At 29.7% G+C, this 14,645-nt stretch overlaps 1 protein-coding gene across 2 annotated transcripts in view; it reads left to right on the top strand.

Moving 5' to 3' along the window:
* The window catches only part of LOC102673843 (mucin-5AC-like), a 10,062-nt gene extending 843 nt beyond the window's left edge, over positions 1-9,219 (top strand). The window contains exons 2-10 of one of the 2 annotated variants that reach the window (XM_006609795.2): positions 3,759-3,829; positions 3,913-4,276; positions 5,098-5,278; positions 5,461-5,498; positions 5,589-5,777; positions 5,881-6,199; positions 6,733-7,322; positions 7,593-8,244; positions 8,824-9,219. In XM_006609795.2, the coding sequence (XP_006609858.1) occupies positions 3,759-3,829; positions 3,913-4,276; positions 5,098-5,278; positions 5,461-5,498; positions 5,589-5,777; positions 5,881-6,199; positions 6,733-7,322; positions 7,593-8,244; positions 8,824-9,195 (2,776 nt within the window). In that variant the 3' untranslated portion in view covers positions 9,196-9,219. Of the gene's footprint in view, positions 1-3,758; positions 3,830-3,912; positions 4,277-5,097; positions 5,279-5,460; positions 5,778-5,880; positions 6,200-6,732; positions 7,323-7,592; positions 8,245-8,823 lie in introns of both variants that reach the window. The other variant, XM_006609794.2, reaches the window with a different exon arrangement.
* Positions 9,220-14,645: the final 5,426 nt, after the last annotated feature.

Raw genomic sequence — 14,645 nt, 5'->3', positions numbered from 1 at the left:
AAAAAAAAAAATATGCATAATTTTTATTCATTTGTGTAATTTTTTTGATAATTGGAGCGTGGTAGGATCGTGACGGATCGCGTGGCAGAAGAGATTTTTTTTAGGAAATTTTTAACGATCGACATTTCGATAATATTAATTAATTTTAGAGTCTATTGCAATTGGAAAAAATTTACATTTTTCTTGAAAGTAGATTGTTGAGAAAAGAATCATCGCGCTCTCCGCTTACTTTCATTTTTTGATAAATTTTTTTTTCTTTTAACGATCGTCCCCGAGGAACGATAATTAACGTTGAATCGTGGTCTGGAAAGAATCTGCATTGCGATGCACAATTTAAATCGCAGGTTTCTCTTTCTCAATCGTGACAAACATCTTCTACCAAAATTATCTTTTAACGTTAAACGAACAAAAAGGAAGAAAGTTTTATCGCAAATTTAAATTCGAATTTCGATCGATGCTCGTAGAGTTCTCGTTATCATATCGAAGATAATCGAAACTATTTTTTATCGAATAATTACAATTACGTGTTCAAAAATTCGATCGAATGAAAGTAGTGTACACAATTGCATCGCAACGATCTCGTCCATAAGAGATTCAAATTTTCGACTCTCACCTTCGATCTAATCGAAGGAGTGGGAGAGTGAAGATGGTCGATGAATCGAGATAGGAGTGAAGATGCTCGTGCGTGGGGACCGTAAACTTTCGCAAACAGATTTTTACAAAATCCGTTGTAAATGTTAAAACATTTCCTCTTCTTTTTTTATCTTTATCCTCTGCCTCGTATATTTCGCATCCCGCGCAATCATATTTGCGCAACGGAGGGGGGAACAGGTTAAATAGAAAGTTTTCTTGAGATTGCATCTTCGCACATTTGCGAATATATTTAACAAGCTTCGTAAAATTACGTTGTTTTAGGTAAGACAAAAAAATAATATATATACATATATATACATATATATATACATATATATATATATAAGTTCGTATATTTGCTTATATTTTCGAATAGGCTTTCACGGTAATGTTGTGAGGTTATGTAACGGCGAGTCTGTCTCGTGCCAGTGGAGATACACCCTGTATATGTACACGCTTACGTAGATACGGTTGTGAGCCGAGACAGCTTTCTCCATATGGAATCACGATAAATTCCATCATTATGCTTGCGTATCGAGACTCAACCTTCGAATTCCTTGGGCGAAAATTTATCTTGATCGTTCGTTGCTTCTGTTCTGTACGTATATTTTCATCATTGCTTTCTTTCTTTTCTCTCTCGTTTAACCTCTGAGAAATAAGCTTCATACAATGTGTATAGACTTTAGAAATCTTTTCGAATGTTTTTTTAAGTTGCAGTCCTCTTTTTTGTCTAATATTTAAATAATTTTAAATTTCTCATTCTTTTAATTGAGGTAAAGGAAAATTTATATAATTAATGAGGCATTGTTTTTGAATGAAGCAGTGTGAAGATCATCGTGATATACGTTGTAGAAAGTGATAATGCAATTACGTTAAAATAAATGAGTGTTGGACATTATAACGATCAATAGAAATTATTGTCTACTTTTTTTATGTGCCATTAACCTTCATAAGTTGTATGGAATATCTATAGAAAATATCTATAGAAAAATCTTTCAAATTATTGTAACTATTTTAAAAAGATAGAATTACGATCTTTTCGTGCTTAAAGTATTAATCTCTTGAAAAATTTATTAAGGTTAAGGAAAGATAATTTCGATTTTTATAAATATTAAATGCATAAGAATACCATCCAGCTTCATTTTCAAGAAAATTGAGTTTAAATATTGGTAAAATGCACTTCGATCGAATAATTCCACAAAGCAAAAATAGATCGAATACGGAATATAATTTTTTTCTTTCTGTTCTTTTTTTTTTTTTTTTTTTTTTTTTTTTTTTTTTTTTTTTTTTTTTTTGAAAAATTGAATTTGAATCGATAGACATTCATTTTTCATGATAAATCAGCTGAATTCACGAACTTTCGAATTCGAAAACAAAGTTTTAAACTTTGAAGAGAAAATGTTATTCCACATTTTTTTTATTTATTATCTCACGTAAATTTTTTATTCATTCGTTTCACTTTTTTATTTATCAGGAATCGAATAAGTATATACATAATACAAAAAAATTATTCAAACTTCGAAAAAATTATATTTTTCTTTTCGATATTTCAATTTATATAATACCACAATCTTATACACCCGATATATTATTCCTTTCAATCGAAAATGTCGCCATGTGGTACAAAGCCTTTCGACTTTCTATCGAACTGCGCACAATAAAAAAAATATCGCCAACATTTCGCACGATCACGGCTCATTTTGCTCCGTGAAAAGACAGGATACGAAATCGTCGTGTATATCTTCCGACGCGCAACAAGCCCTCGATACCCGCTTTTAATTTTACAGTAGCCGGTCTCCTTCATCGACAGAGGTAATCGATCGTAACCGATCGACCTTGCTGGACAACTCGTTTCCTCGTATAACTGCTCCATCTTTTCTTTTCTTCTTTTCTTCTTTTCTCCTTCGTCTCGCATAAAATTCTCACGCAAAATCGATCAACTTATGCTTTTATACAAATTCTATACATTATTATATACTCGTGGAACATTATTAAAAATCAAAACAAACTAATATATACAAATATGGTGTACAAAAATATGGTATAATTTAAATTTAATTTTTTGCTTAATAAAAAAAAGAGATATATATATAATTATAAATTTAAATCGCTCACAATTCAATAAATGAATTTCAACATTCTTGCGTATACCAATATTTTTTCTTTCGCCTCTAGAACCAAATCAATAAAAGTATTCCTCGAATACGTTGATACATTATATTTTGCGATTGTTTGAAGAAAATCGCATGGAGAGGCGTCGCATGGGTTTTGATCTTCCTCAATTTTTGGATCTTTCCCTGAATCTGATCGAACAACCTTGAGCCAAAGGAGGACGAGGTCGCGCTCGTATTCCCAAGCACGCTAGTAGACGGCCTTGACTTTTTCTTTCGATTAAATTATTCTCGCGTCACAAAAAAAAAAAATCGGTCCCCTCGAAACGCGAATGCGAGACGAAATATCGATTTTTGAAATCGTTTTTTTGAAATCGATTAAAAGAAAAAAAATTTTTTTTCGCTTCTTTCTTTTTTCTTTTCGAACCTCAAGCCGATTCGACTAACTGGAAAAGCCGTAAGTTGGAAAAAAGAAAGAGCACGAATTTAACGCGCGAACTTTGGACAAATGGAATGCCGTCGAGACTTTGTGGTTAAACAGACATTGGCGCGAGCTTAGCTCGAAAGTTTTTAAAGATCGAATATATCGCTTGAAAGAGAACGAGGCAAGTTGTAGCGGGTCGCAGCTTCCAGCTCACCGGTCAGACACGAACTTTCACCATACCGCGTTTGCTCGCGGTAGAATCTGTGCACACGTTTCTCGACGAGATAATTTCGTTCGATTTCGTAGCGATTTTAATTTTACTCTCTACTATGCTTGATATTCCTTTCTTTTTTTTTTTTTGGATATCAAAATTCGATGCCATTAATTACTAATATAAAAAAAAAATGAAAAAGGAGAAACATAGAAATTAATTCGAAATCATCACTTCCATCAGAATGATTCTCAGAAAATCCTCATCCGTATAGAAAGCATAATATTGAAAATATCCTTAAATCTCTTATATTCTTAATAATAACGATGAAAATAAATCAACGTAAATAATAATAACAGTCCAATTTTTTATCGTTCAGGATATCTTGCGCTGTAGCAAACACACTCGCAGACGATGATGCAACCGGAAGCAAAGCTTTGTCGAACGAAGGTAAATCTATCTCCCTTTAAATCCTTCAAATTTCTCTTTCTTTTTTTTTTTAAAAATAATGCCTTTCGTATTTCCTCGCGAAGAATTCGTCACGTCTCACAAAGTGCCGGAGGATGTAGCGCGGCCATCCGACTACGATGACGACGGGGACGACGACGTTGTGGACGTGGAGAGGAAGACCATCACGAAAAATGGGAAACACGGGAAAAAGGTTGTGGCGAAGTTCGAGAGTTTTGATAAAAAGTTGACCGACCTCGACCCGATCAGACGTTTCGATTTCGTGGACGAAGACAAAACGGGTGACACAACGAAGCGGCAGGTCCGCGTCGAATTGGAAAACTTTGGCGACACCGGGATCCTTCAAGAGGATGGAGTTCGAAGAAGTGACACGCACAGATCCCGCGTAGAGAGCCACAAAGATTCAGTGATTCCCGGGGTGCACGTTAGGTAGGAACATCTTTAGAGCTTTAAGAAAAGTGGAAAGCAGAGTTAGACACTTTGAAACTTAAATCGTTAAAAAAGTAGTTAAAATTATGTTAAGTTACTAAGTAATAATTTAAAATGTTTGTAATAACACTATGATGATTGATTCGCTGTTCATGTAATCTCAGCTACTTGGTGCTACAATTATTATTCTCTTTAGTTAAAATATTTTTTAAATTGCACTGAAATATTTTAAATTAGAAAGTCATCTATGTGATTTGTAGAACTATAAAAGTATGTTATAATTCAAAAGTATTCGAATACTTTCTTATTTTCTATAAAATATAATTTGAATTTTGCAAAAAAATTATATTAATTTTATTATTTTCTCTTTTTTAATTGTTAATGTTATGTGTATATAAAAATGACACGATAAAATTTATTTTTAAGTAAAAATATTTAAAAATTATCTTTTATGAATGAAAATATAATAATATAATTTCATAAAGATCCTCAATAGAATCATTGCTTGAGAAACTTTTGTGAAAGTATTAAGAAGAAATGTGAAAAGAAATTATCATGAAAAATAATAAGGAAACTAATTGAAAGGTTATCACATTTTAGATTTAATTCAACAAGTAATTATATCTAATCATAATGGAATCGACAAAATATATATTTAATTATAATAAACATAATTATAGTATATGTATAGCTAATAAGTAATTTTGAACATAACTCTTGTTCAAAAAATATTCAAAAAAAATAATAAAAAGTTAATATTATTTACGATATTAAATGTTTAAATATAAAGAGAAATGAGAAAATTTCTTTCATTGTTTCAGTAACGAGTATCCAACAACCATGATGCCAGTTCTGACGACTCCACGTGAGGCGCGTTCTTTTGATTTTGTTCCTGTTAATATAATCCGCGATGACGGCAAAGAAACGTCCTTTCGAGAACGCAATTTTGGCGATTTTAGCGACGTCAGTTTAGTCCCTGCTGGCACAAATTCGCGTATCCAGGTAAGAATTAACCGCATAGATTTCTTGTTTAATAGATAGATAACTTTATTTATTATTATTATTATTTGTTTCTAAAAAATGAACATAAAAATTTCCAAATAATTATAATAGATTAAACAAGAAATATTATTATTAAGAATTTCTTTATCCATTAAAAAGTAATCTGAAGTTTTTTTACGCAGGTAAAGAAAGGGCCAAACGGGAAGGACTACGAATACGAGTACGTATATTATTACTATGACGAGGAGGATGAGAATAAGGCGGGTTCAGCGGACTCGGCGGTCACCAATTCTTACGACGTTCCTTCTAGAACCACGTCCGCCCCTAAGCGTGGCTCCAACAGAAACAAGTACAACACCGTGGAAAGATCGAGCACCGTGGAACCAGCCAGCAACGAAGTGATTCCAAACAGAAATGGCAACAACAGAGGCAGACAATTGGTCGAAGCTGAAGACGTATCCGAGGAAAGGCTACCGACCAACACCAGATTCCCACCAAGGTGCACATCACACGTAACATTTTTCCTCTTCCTCCTCTTCCATCTCGCTACCTTCTGCCGCTTCTATTCGAGTAATATAGCTATTAAATTCGTTCATCGACAGGTCACGATCGAATCACAACACTGGAACCACGGAACCAACTAGAACTCGTGGAAATCGTCCCAGACCTGGTTTGGACCTGGTCGATTCCAGCAGTTTTCGTACCCATCAAGAGGGACCAGAATTTCCCCAAGTATTGCCTAAAGGGCCTGTCCGATTTTTGGGTGTCACACCGAATGAAGAGAACGGGGAAGAGAGAACGGCGAGCAGAGGAAGAGGAAGGCCGCAACGAGTTCAAGAACCTGCTCCTGTTGAAGAGATCATTGAAGAAGCGCCCCTTCCTACGACCAGGAGGAGACCTATCGCCGCCCTCTCAACAGAGGTGATTGTCGCGCTTTGTTCTTTTGAAATGATGATTTTACATTTTAATAATGATTGTAAAACAGAATTCTCGGGTAAGTTTCAATTTTTTCAATTAATAGTGGAAATTTATTGACTGAAAAGTTATTGCTTATATGTAACTTAGCATTCGTTAGCATAACATAATTTATGATTTATATTAATATCCTTATATTAATATCCAAATATCATTTTTTTAAAAGATTTACAAGAATCCAGCTTGATCCCTAATTGATTAATTAATTTATAATTTCAAAATTAGAATTTTATTAAGATTGAAATTATTGAAATTAGAAGTTCAGAGAATAAGTTGATGTAAAGAATGATATATTGAATAACATTACAGTGCGTCAAATTCAAATTGCTTTTCAATCAAAAGTTAATATAATAATTCAAATTGAATCATAATGTAGATAAGTTGTCTACATTAAAATTTACATTTAATAGGATAAATTATCAGGGTGATGAACAAAAGATTTTTAATTGAGATAATTTCCTTTTTATCATTTGTTTTAGATTCCTCCTGAATCAAACAGAGGTGAATCTTTACATGCAAGCGAGGAAAAAGACGATTCCAAAGAAGAAAGTTCATTATCGGAGAAGAGCAAAGATAAGCAAACATTTTTGGAGAACAAGCAAGACTACGAAGAATCGGATTCATCTTCCACAACATCAGCGAGTATTGCTTCAACCACGACTGAAAGTGCAACGACGGAGTATCCATGTTCTATGGACAAAGTCGCGTTAGATTTGTATGCTTTCGTGCAACAAGGTCAAAATAATTTGGTAGATGCATCGAGCAGCGAAGCTACAGATTCTTCTTCAGATAAAACGACACTTTCCAGTGACGAAGCTATTACCGATTTGACAGCGACGACTGAATTGTCACCAACTACTCTGGAATCAACGACGATAACCAATGTAGCAAGTCTTGCAACAGAACCAGTAATCACCACAACTGCTGCAACCACTACTACTAGCACTACTACAACTACTACCACAACTACAACTACGGAACCACCTACCACTACTACTCAAGCTCCAGCTGGAAGGGGGAAATTTAGAAGACCTGGTATTGGTGGAACTAATGGAGGTACTCGAAACAGGTAAAAATTATTTATTTAAAAAATGTTACAAAAAATTCATTTTGAATTTCTTAAGTATCATTAGTAATATAATTATATAATAAGTTTATCAAAATATATAATAAATTATATAGTAGATAATAAGATTATCAAAATAATTTCAACATTCTTGAAATGATTTTAAATTTAGCAATTCATATAATTATATTATTTTATTTTCGCGATAATATAATTATTACTATTGTATCTCTTAATTAATGTTGAATTGAAAAAAAAACAATTTTTTTGAAGATTCAAATCAAACGGAAGTACAACGACGACCGAAGCACCTGTGGAACCTACACAACGCACGCGAAATCGTTTCGGTAGCAATGGTTCTAACGGTGGTGGTTTCAAAAGAAGTCGACCTGGACAAAAGCAATCCAATCCAATTGAGGAGGACGCGGTACAAAAAGAGAGTTCGAGCTCTGTTCACGCAGAACGACCTTCTTCCACTACTCGCGGGAGATTCCGTGGATCTGGAGCAACGAGATCCATTTCGACGACAACATCAGCACCATCGAACGGTGGTTCAACTGCATCTTCTAATGGGCCCTCAGGAATATCGAGACCGTCTTTCAATAAATTAAATATCAACCGACGACGTGGAAGACCGACCACCACTGCTCCGAACGGTAGCGAGGAGAGCCAAGAGTCCATTCGTTCAGAGACACCTAAGGAAACTAGTCAGGAACCGAGTACAGCGGCACCGAAATCGACCGTTCGTTCGAGACTTCCGACAACAGGGACAAGACCGGTTATTAAACCTGGAGCTAGAATAAATTTGAGACCGAAACCAGGTCAATCGACGACCACAACTACGACACCGCTTCCTTCGGATAACGCAGAGGAATCGTCAATTGATGAACCAGCTGGAGAAGGAACTGAAGAAGAAACTCACGAGGTAAAATTTTTTGATAAAAGAATTATAAAATTACAGATTTGAAAAAATTCGAATGAGATCGATCAAGATCATAGTATTTCAATTCATTTATGATATTTAATTAAATGTTTATACATTTTTGAGGTTTATTGTGAACAAAAATAAGTTAGAACACTATTCTATTTAAATAATATACATATAAATATATATAAAATAGGCATCTATATTTGAAAATCAATTATTTATAAAGCATTTAAAATCATTTTCGATTATTACCGAGATGAATCAAAGTCATGATCAAATATTATAATCCTCGTTCCGAAATAATACAACACTTTATATGTCCCATTCTGTTTGAATTCACTTCAAAATTCTCAAGTCATAGAATGCGATTCCTTACGAAATCTCGTGTCTTTACAACGCATTTTTCAAAACGTATGGCCTCAGTAAAGCTTCTCTTTGGACTTCGCTTTCACTATTTGCCCTTTTGCAAAATGTCACATGCCAGACATGCTTTGACGCTAAGTCGCGTCTATTTCTCGTCTTTTGACAACCGCGTTGTCATGTACGCGCGACTTTCACGCAAAATGTTCATTTCAGGCACCTGCAGAAACTAGCCCGCCTCCGGCACGTTCCACAACCGTCAACCCTTTGAATAAATTACGTAATCGAAATAGACTACAGGTGCATCCTAAAACAACCACTAGAACACCAGTGCTTCTAGCATCTAGAAGATCACCGTTGTTACCGCGTCGTAAAGTGACCGAAGCACCGATTGCCCAAACTAGCCAAGAAGAAATATCCGAAGAACCAGATGTTTCCAGCGAAACAGAACCGTCCGAAACAGCTTCCGCAGAAACTAGTACAGCCGCAAGCACGAAACATGAAGAAACTAGAGGTCTCAGTGGACTTTTGGCTCCAAGGCGTAGGATAGCAACGCGGCGACCTGGACAAATAATTTCGAGAGAATAGAGTGAATACTTAAAAAAAGCTTTTCGATCCATCAAACCCCGTTTGTATTCCTCGTTGAGAACGATCAAAGTGATTTTAGAAACGTGTATCAAAGAGAAATCGAGAGAAGGCGCTTTTGTCGAGAAAGTAAGGCGAAAATTCGACAAGAAAGAGGTTCTACAAAACGCGTGACCAATGGTCGGAATTGCATCGTTCTTGAACTTTGAATTATTCGTGCTCGATAGTTGCATGGATCTTTTATTTTAGATTTTCGAAAAAATATTTAAATAGAGCCACGTGTCAATCGATTTTTTAATCGGGAACGAATAATCGGAACAATGAATGACAAACGGCGTGAAAGTAAACATGTTATTATCGCGATTATTAGAATTAAATTGCAGAGGTACGTGTGCATATCTGTGTGTAATTAAACGAATATGTATATTCACGGTGAAAGTTGCTAATATCTTTTAAATGTTACTTCTAAACCGCGTTTCTACATATGTATTGCGACGTATCGGTTACAATCGCGATGCCATAGTCGTCTGAAAACATATCCTATGCCCGTTCTATATGTATGTATATATCAATGTTTTCGAAAATTTTTATTAAATGTGAGTGCGAGAATATTTATACGAGCACACAATTGGAAATACGATACGATTTCTTGCAATTATTTAATAATTACGCGACTCTTGTAGAAAGATATCACAAGATACTATTTGCGAACGATAATACGAATCGTATTCTACTATTTACTTGTAGAACGAAATACGACTCTATATCGTATCGTAAAATAATATTTTTGTAATTACAATGTTCCATAATATGCTGTAAATATGATATTGCAATTAAAGATGTATAAACTTAATCATATTCTCTTTGACTTATGTCTCTAATTTTGATTAATATCTATTTAAGTAATTAGTGTTATGAAATATTTAACATAATTTATAATTAACGATTATAATTAAAATATATTTTAACATTAATAGTGATTTATAATTATATTTTCATTGAAAAAAAATATAAATCACATAAAAGAATAGAAGTTTTGTGATTGCTATTCTCTATAAAAAGTTATTAAATCATTGATAAATTAGATTTTTTTATTGAAAATAATGAATTATATCAATTGATACAAAAAGGAAGTAATTTCTTTGAACTAAAGTTATATTTCTTATAATAAAAAAATTCATAAATCGTATATTTATCTATTTATAATAAAATTATCTAAATTCACTACTTTCGAAATCATTTAATTATATATATATTATTATTATATATATCATTTAATTATATAAATATCTGAAATATTTTTTAATTATTGTTACAAATGAATATAAAGTAATTAAATGATCCATTAAATGATCCATTTTCTTTTTAAATTTTTAAACTCCCTAAAATTACAAAAATTATAAAAAAATGTTCATGTTCATCATCAATAAAAATAATAATAAAAAAAAATGATAGAAAAAAGGTAATAAAACAGTATATATATATAAAATTAAGAAACTGCTAAAAAAAAGATAAAAAAGTAAAACCTACAACAAATATGCAAATAATATATTTCATAGATATAAAATATATATAAAATAAGATATAAGATATATAAAATTTAAAAATATATATAATAGACTAGAAGAGCAAATGCGAAAAGAAGAGAGATATAAATAAGCTAAAAATTGAAGTACCAGCGCCATCTTTAGAGCATCACAGATAAAATACAAATTATATTAATAAACAAGAATAGTAAATAGAGAAAGATAAAATAGAATAAGAATTGATGGTTAACGCCATCTTTTGAATATCACAAATATCTCTTTAAAAATAAGATAAAGTAATTGAAAATCAGTACCATCTCTTGAGTATTTTTAGAACGATATTTTTTTCCTTAAAAGATGACGCTAAGAGTCTAATTTTTATTTTATTTTTATTTGCTATCTTTGTTAATCTAGTTTGATTTATAACATTTTAATACTCTCTCAAAAAAAGAAAATACATTAAATATTAGATTTTTTCTGTATCTAATCTATGATATAATATTTATTTATATATCATAATTTATTACAATAATAAAACATAATGATTAATAGACGATCTTTACTAATAGCATAAAAAATGATTTTTATATCATATATTTTAAAATTTTACATAATATTTTAAAATTTTATAAAAATATAATAAATATATAATAATCCATGCACAAGGACTTATCGTTTGTAGATAATACACTAATATAACAACTTCTTTTCCGTCCAGAATGATAAAATATATTTACAAAAATGCATAATATAAACATATTTTAAATTATACCCACAATCAAAAATATATAACAAGTCATATATCTTATTTGTATTAGCATCTGCATTCGTTAGAAAATAATAATTTATATATTAATATTAAATATTTATTTTACAAAAATAAATATATAAATAAAAAATATTTCTTTATATAATTTTGAGGTATTTTTGGATATTTTATGATTAAGACATCCATAGAAAGAAATAATAAGTTAGTATAAAAGTATTTAAAATAAGTATTAATATTAATATAATATAAAAATAAATAATTTTATTTCAAATATAGTAATAATATAAAAAATTTAATAGTAAATATTTAGAGAAAGAAAAATCTTTAGAATAAGATAAAATTATTATTACAAGGACTTTATTTCAATTATTCAATTTAACTTCAATTTCAATATTATATTATTTAGGAAAATGTAAAAAAAAAGGACTATTATTTGTGAAGTATACTATAAACTATAAAATGCATTTCTCAACATGTTATTATTGAATCTTCTCATTGCACATATACATTATTGTTACAAATTACTCTGCATCTACATGAGTGTTACATGTACTAATAATATCGTATAGAAATATTACAAACAGGTACAAAAGCTAAACTACTTTCTTAACATATGTTTCCTTAGTTAATTTTTTTATGGATTATAAATATAATCATTCACTAGAATTTAATTCTTTATTCATAAATAACTTTTAAAATTAAAAAATATTATTATATTGTTTAATTATTTTGTTTCATTATTATAAAACTGGAAGAAATTTCCTAAATTAAGAGAATGGTCATTGTAATTTTTAATAACTTTAAAATGCTTTTATATATTTTATATTTTTTTTTATGAAAAATAAAGGATTAGAAATTTTTTCAAATGGAATGCAGATTCTGCACAAATAATTTTTTAATAATAGGATTATTATATTCATCACAATGGATATATTATTTGTATGTATATACAGTGTTCGTTTCATTTTTTAATTTAAAAATTTCATTATTATCCTCCAGCTGTTAGAAACAATTAATTTTTTTAAAAATTCATTTTAGGGGTAAAATATTTTATTATTTTTATAAATTTGCTACTCAGCTGGTGAATCATAATACTTTCTAAGTTATGTAAAAAAAATTTTATACTTCAATCAGATCTCTAGTTTATCATATATGTATATATAAATATATATATATATATATTATCAATTGTGCAAAGAGATCGTTAAAATAGTGGTTAAGATTCTGTAATACTTTAACCACTAATTGGCAGTGATATTTTGGATTTTTTATATTTCTCACTGATCGCAAAAAGAACAATACAATATAAATTTTAAAGAAAATTATTTTTCACAACCAAAAACGCGCAAGCACAATTTTTATACTACAAATATTAATTTATGTCATATTACAATGTATTTTTATTTGTATTATAAAGATTTTACATATCAACTGAAGTTTGATTAAAGTTTAAGAAAAAAATAAAAATTTACAATTTTTATTTTTAATTTCCTCATATAAAAAACTTAAATTATTGATTTTATCATCACTAAAAATTTTTCTATTAAAAATTCGATGATAAAATAATTTCTATTCAATTTAAAAAAATGTTGAACAATTCCATTATATAAAATTCAAACATATATATATTATTTCTTACAATCAATGAGAATACTTTTGCAATAATACTAAGTTTTTTAAATGCGGATTAAGTTCAAGAAGATTATTATATTATTTATATGCGCGTGTACAAAGTTTAATTACAAAGAGTCTAAAAAACTGACTTATAGATGTTTTTATTTATATCATTCGATTCTCACAGCACCTACCGCTGAAAATGCATTAAAAAAATACATCCATTGTTATTATGGCATTCTTCAAGGTGTACATGAGCCAAAAAATAATGTTTAACATAAGATTTTTTTTTTTTAAGAGTAATATTTACCCGTTTCTCGAGATCAGATAGTGTATTAAATTAGATCATTTAACTTGAGTTAAATGATTAACTAAAATAACAAAATAATTCTATATTGACTTAAAGTATTAAGTCTATATTGACTTAAAAGTATTGAAGAAATGAAGTGATGAATTTATATTAAATATTCTAATATTAATTTCTACAAAACGTTCATTTTCTTGTTAAAAACTTAGAAATCTATTTTCTATTATGTTTTTTTCTCTTTAAGGAAATTCATGTTTTTATAAATCATGTAGCTCGATCGAAATCCATTCAATAATTATTTGTTACAAATAAAAAGAAAAATATTTACAGTAACTGTACAAAAATATGTTCATGAAGTAAATTCTTTACAATCAACAAAAAAAGTACATACAAGTTAAATATAAGTTTAGATAGATTCTAATACGATTGGTCCCATGTATCGAATTCTTATCGTTTTCTCTTTTTTCTCTTTTATTTTCTTTTTTTGCAGAAAAAAATAAAGCCTTTGTACACCTTAAAGTAACATCTTACAATATCTTCGCCAGACGAAGCCATTTATGTAAAACTAGTTTGTAAAAAGACGATACTCGTCGTTATTTACAGGTTTCGATCGAATCTACTTGAAACATTTAAGACTTATATAAATAAAATTTTTTAATTTGTTATACGTTTATATCATTTTTTTTTTTTATAAATTCATAAAAATGTAAAAACAAATTTCTGTATTCATAAAACACACCTGAGATAAACGTAAATTTTATAAATCAGTTACTAATATCATTTAATTGGATATTAGTCCAAAGATATATTAAAATTTAAAGAATACATCAAATGAAACACACATGATAATATTACCTAATTAATGCTAATTTACAAACCTAAATTATTTTAATATATTTTACTAATTTTTTTAATGTATTTATGTATATGAAATATTATCTCTTAAATATAATTTATATTCCATTTTTTATATTTTCTCTGGTGTGTTTTTATAATCATATAATATCAAAATTTAGTGACTTGCGCGCAATACTTAAAACAATGAATGATAGAAATATGTATATTAAATTTTACAAAGAAAAAAAGAAACGAGCACAATTAAGTAAGATATTTTCCTTTCTATTCTTGAATGACTAAAAAATATATATATAGTCATTGCTTAAAAAAAATAATTACACGTTCGACGTGAAAGTTACCTAGTTCCACTGGCCTAAAACTGAATATCAAGGAACGTTTC

Source organism: Apis dorsata, unplaced genomic scaffold, assembly GCF_000469605.1.
Source record: "Apis dorsata unplaced genomic scaffold, Apis dorsata 1.3 scaffold_60, whole genome shotgun sequence".
Taxonomy (NCBI): domain Eukaryota; kingdom Metazoa; phylum Arthropoda; class Insecta; order Hymenoptera; family Apidae; genus Apis; species Apis dorsata.
Note: the sequence above shows the minus strand (reverse complement) of the source record. Positions and strands in the feature narration are given on the sequence as shown.